This window comes from Octodon degus, unplaced genomic scaffold, assembly GCF_000260255.1.
Source record: "Octodon degus isolate 3935 unplaced genomic scaffold, OctDeg1.0 scaffold00044, whole genome shotgun sequence".
Classification (NCBI taxonomy): domain Eukaryota; kingdom Metazoa; phylum Chordata; class Mammalia; order Rodentia; family Octodontidae; genus Octodon; species Octodon degus.
In genome coordinates this window covers 15,054,688-15,059,039 of record NW_004524620.1, presented here as the reverse complement: position 1 = coordinate 15,059,039, position 4,352 = coordinate 15,054,688, and the positions used below count along the sequence as shown (strand labels likewise).

Sequence of the window (4,352 nt, the reverse complement as noted above, 5' to 3'; positions counted from 1 at the left end):
GTCTGTACAGGCTCTTCCTACCTTCACATCTGTACAGGCTCTTCCTACCCATGCCCACCTATCCAGATTGCCAACCCTCTCTTCTCTATTACAAATGCCAGGCTGGGTCACCTCCTTCTCAGGGCTGCAGATAAGCTGAGCACTCTAGCAGAGATGTTTCACACTTTCTATCTACACTCTCACACTTACTCCTCCTTGAGGCTCTGACTTGACTCTTAACCAAATCCTACCAAGCCTCCAGGCTCATCTTAAATGCTACCTCCTCTTGGGAAGGTAAGGGTAATACATGGATGAATCCAGTACAGGTAGACTTGTCTGTCTCTTAAAACCTACTGTAATAACTGTATATACCACACAATCAAATACAGATTGAAAGAACCTCATATCTTTCTGGTTGTATCATTTTAAAGATGCTTCAATACCTCTGGGCACAGGTGCCTTTTTGTCTAATAAATGACAGCTAAAATGTTAGTGGTGATGGCTGAATCACATTATTTTCCAATCTGCTGGACAGCTACTATCAAAATTCCTTTTGTCCATTCCTGACTTTGAGCAAATGCTCCTCTCCTCCCAAAGAACGTTACCCTCCTTTTCCTCAAACCCTAACTGCTACATACACTCAGACCATGGACGAGCGGCGGCATCACCCACAAGCCCAGCAGAGCGGCTGCGCTCTCAGAGGACTGCGCCTGCGTCACCATGATTTGAAGGCACAGCTGCTGTATCTCTTCACCTGAAACAGAAGAAAGAGAGCATTTCTGAAAGGTCGCTGCTTCTCTGGGTCATTTCAAGGCTTACTAGCCATATCACAGCATGCACTTGGATGACTTCTGCCAGCGACAGAGCTTTACTAAGGCAAAAGCAAAGAGTCCCTATTAGTAGTGGGCAAAGAAAGATGCCATGGTCCCATGTCCTGGAACTGGAGTGCCTAAACTAGCCAGGGAAGTTTCTCTTATAATACCTAGAGAAATACTCGAGCACTAATAAAATATGAGAAGTGGGTGGGAAAAATATAAAGCAGTTCTAGCTAGAAGCCTGTTTTTCTGCTCCTCTCTACTTCATGTTCAGCACATAGAGAAATCTGTCTACGTCTGCAGTAGCTTACAGCCACCTCCTTTAGTAATCTGGTCTTTTCAGTGGTCTGGTTCTCACAAGAAGACTTATTTTCCAATGATATTTTTTCTGCCTAATAGGGTGATGTCATACACATAAGATATGGATTGAATTTGAATAAAAACACTAAAAATGTGTAGAGCCAAAAACTACCTTTTCTTCAGTTTTTATTTTAGTACTACATGTTTGCAGTACGTAATGACTGCATTCCTTCTGGAGACGTGGTGTGCATACATAACACATCTGAATTATTTTTTTATTCCCTTTTCCTCCCTTCCTTCCCCCATCCCTCCATCCCTTATTCCCTTCCATCTGAAGAAAATCTATCTCCTTACTTTTCATGATCTATTTTTTTTTAATTTTGCTTTTTATTTATATTTTGGGCTTCTCATGTAAAAGAAACCAAGTATTACTTGTCAGTTATACAAGTTGATCATAGTAAGTACTCTATTATAAGTGAAATAGTGCTATGGCAAATATAAATACAAATTTTTAACACTGTTTAAATTGTTCATTTCCCTTCCTTGCTCCCTTGCTCTGGAGTTGGGGCAGAAAGCAAGCATATGAAACTGTATTTCACGTGGTAATTCTGTTTGGTGTAAGAGAGGTTGTAGCAAGTGAAGAAGAAGAGTTAAGGTGTGCATTCCCTTTGCCACTCACCACCACACAACTTTGGTGGGAAGAATAGTGGGTCCCGAAAATGTTGACATCTGAATCCCTGGAACCTATAAATATTCACCTTACGTATAGTAAATGAACTTTACAGATGTGATTAGGGTTAAGGGCCTTGAGACATTAATCACAAGAGTCTTTAAGCACAGGAAATCTTTCCAGGTTACAGAGAACCAGAAAGATGACTGTGTGAGAAGGCTTCGGCCCTTCATGACTTATTTTGCAGATGGAAAAGGGGGGTTACACGTCTAAGGATCTGGGGAGCCACTGGAGGCTGAGAAAAGAAAGGAATGGATTTTTCCTCAGAGCCTCTAAATCAGGATTCTACTCTGCTAGTTCCTTGGATTTAGTTTGGAAAGAATCATGTTGGACTTCTGGCCTATGGAACTATAAGGTAATCAACTTTATTTTGAGCCACTAAGTCTATGGTAAATATTTACAACAGCAACAGAATAACAGCGGAGCATTCTACACAGTGCTTTGTTGAAAGCTATGGCTCTGGAAGTATAGTCTGATAGCCACTAGCAAATGCACATCTTACTCAGATGTTGTTAGTGATGACTGCATCTGGACTGTGTCTGGGTTAGATTTTTTCAGTTTTTCTGTATTTAGGACAGGGTCTCACTATGTAGATTGAACTCATAGTGAGTCTCCTGTTTTAGCCTCCCAAGCCCTGGGATTAAAGGCACGCTACCACACCCAGTCTCAATCGCCCCAGGGTCGGGGCCTGCGCTTTGCCTAAGCAGGTGCTTTAGTCCGCTGAGCTATCAGGCTGGCCCTGGACTGTGTCTTTAGATGTCTTCCTCTCTACTCTCGGCTGCTGGAACTCAGACCCAGTGAGAGCAACCCAGCTACCCCATCTAGGATAACAAAACTCAGGATCTAACAGGTCTACTGGTCACTCTCTATTGGGACAAGCAGTTTATTTTTTTTCCCTGTCAAATTTTAAAGAAAAACACAATGACCTAAATACAATTATATTTACCGAAGTTCAGCCTCATAAGTGGCGAGAGGAGTGCAGCCCAGTTAATAGGAGGATACTGGTGGCTTTCTCCAACAGCTGCTATGGGTTTCATCACTGTTTTGAGAGGAGAAGGAGGCACGGCTTCAGGGCCTGTAACAGATGATGAAAACCAAATCAAAACAAGACAGACATCAAGTTGACAGCATCATGAGAGAAGAAACTATCAATGTTCCTTCTTTCTTTAGATTTTGGAGAATTTTATGTCACATCTTTAATGTGTTCAATATTAATTCTGTACTTTGAATTTCAATTCTATTTGCTACCAAGCCTTTCTCCCCTTGTTATTCTTTCTCATTGCTAATCTTTCTCTCTTATCTGAATAGATATATTCTACATTTTTACCTACCACTCTTCCACATTTCCATGTCTTTTTATCTAGTTGTTTTTTTAAAGAACAACTTACTTGACGTTACTCTCTTACAGCTCACTTATTCTCAGGCCCTCCAGCCGAGAGCATTAGGACTAAAGTGTGTTATCTTCCAAGGACTATGGACTACCCAAAGCCCCTGTGACCCTAACTTGTCCAGTCTGTATCACGTGATTCTTTTTTTTTTTTTTTCCTGTATTTTAGGGAAGAGTCCACAGGGTGTTCAGGGTCTCATTACTAGATTGGACATGTAGTGATTCTTCTGTTTACAGCCTCCCAAGTGCTGGGATTACAGATTTGTGCCACCACGCCCAGTCTCAATCGCCATCTAAGCCTGCCCCTAGGGGCAGGGCCAGCGGGGCCCGGGATTGAACCCCAGCCCCTGCTCCTGCTTGTAGGAGCTTTAATTGGCTGAGCTAGTTGGTCGGCCTTTCATGTGATTCTTTACTTTGCCTGTGCCATGGTGTCCGTTCTAGAGGTAAGCACTACGGGCATAATAGCTAATCCATGGGCTGGGCAGTGACCTATTACTATTAGCTAGTGCATTACTTTAATAACATATTCTCTGTCTCAAGACAAGGCAAGGTGGTGCGCTTGCCAGGCAAGTGCTTATTCCACTGAGCCATCTCCCCAGCCCCTGAGCCATCTCCCCAGCCCCCAATGTATTAACTATTAAAACTGTGCTAGTAATTGGTTTAGAAACTGTCTCATTGTTATTTGTATCTCAATACAATTATTTTTAAAAAATTTTAAAGACTAAAATGAACAAAACTAAAAAAAAATAGCAAAAGCAAAGTCAAAAAAAGGACAAACAGTTGCAAAAGGGAGAATATGGAAAACGGAAACAGAGGGAGAATCAGTAGAGAAGGGAAGAGAATCAGCTGGGGAAAGTAGGCCTTAAAAAGGCAATGAGCTGCAGAAAGGAGAAGCTCGGGGAAAGGAGAAGCAGCACAAGAATCCGTAGAGAAAGGAACAGAATCAGCAGATGGGTGAGGGGGGGAAGCAGGACAGTAAAAGGGCAACAGCTGCAGAAAATGAGAAGCTCGGGGAAAGGAGAAGTAGTGCGAGAATCCATAGAGAAGGGAACAGAATCAGCAGATGGGTGAGGGGGGAAGCAGGACAGTAAAAGGGCAACAGCTGCAGAAAGGAGAAGCTCGGGGAAAGGAGAAGTAGTGC

At 42.6% G+C, this 4,352-nt stretch overlaps 1 protein-coding gene across 6 annotated transcripts in view; it reads right to left on the bottom strand.

Annotated features, from left to right (window-relative positions):
• The window catches only part of Focad (focadhesin), a 379,256-nt gene that overhangs the window by 15,065 nt on the left and 359,839 nt on the right, over window positions 1-4,352 (bottom strand). For all 6 annotated transcript variants that reach the window (XM_004631729.2, XM_023715838.1, XM_023715836.1 and 3 more), the window contains 2 exons: window positions 2,771-2,899; window positions 618-733 (listed from right to left, as the gene is read on the bottom strand). In XM_004631729.2, coding sequence (XP_004631786.1) covers window positions 618-733; window positions 2,771-2,899 — 245 coding nt within the window. The remainder of the gene's footprint in view (window positions 1-617; window positions 734-2,770; window positions 2,900-4,352) is intronic.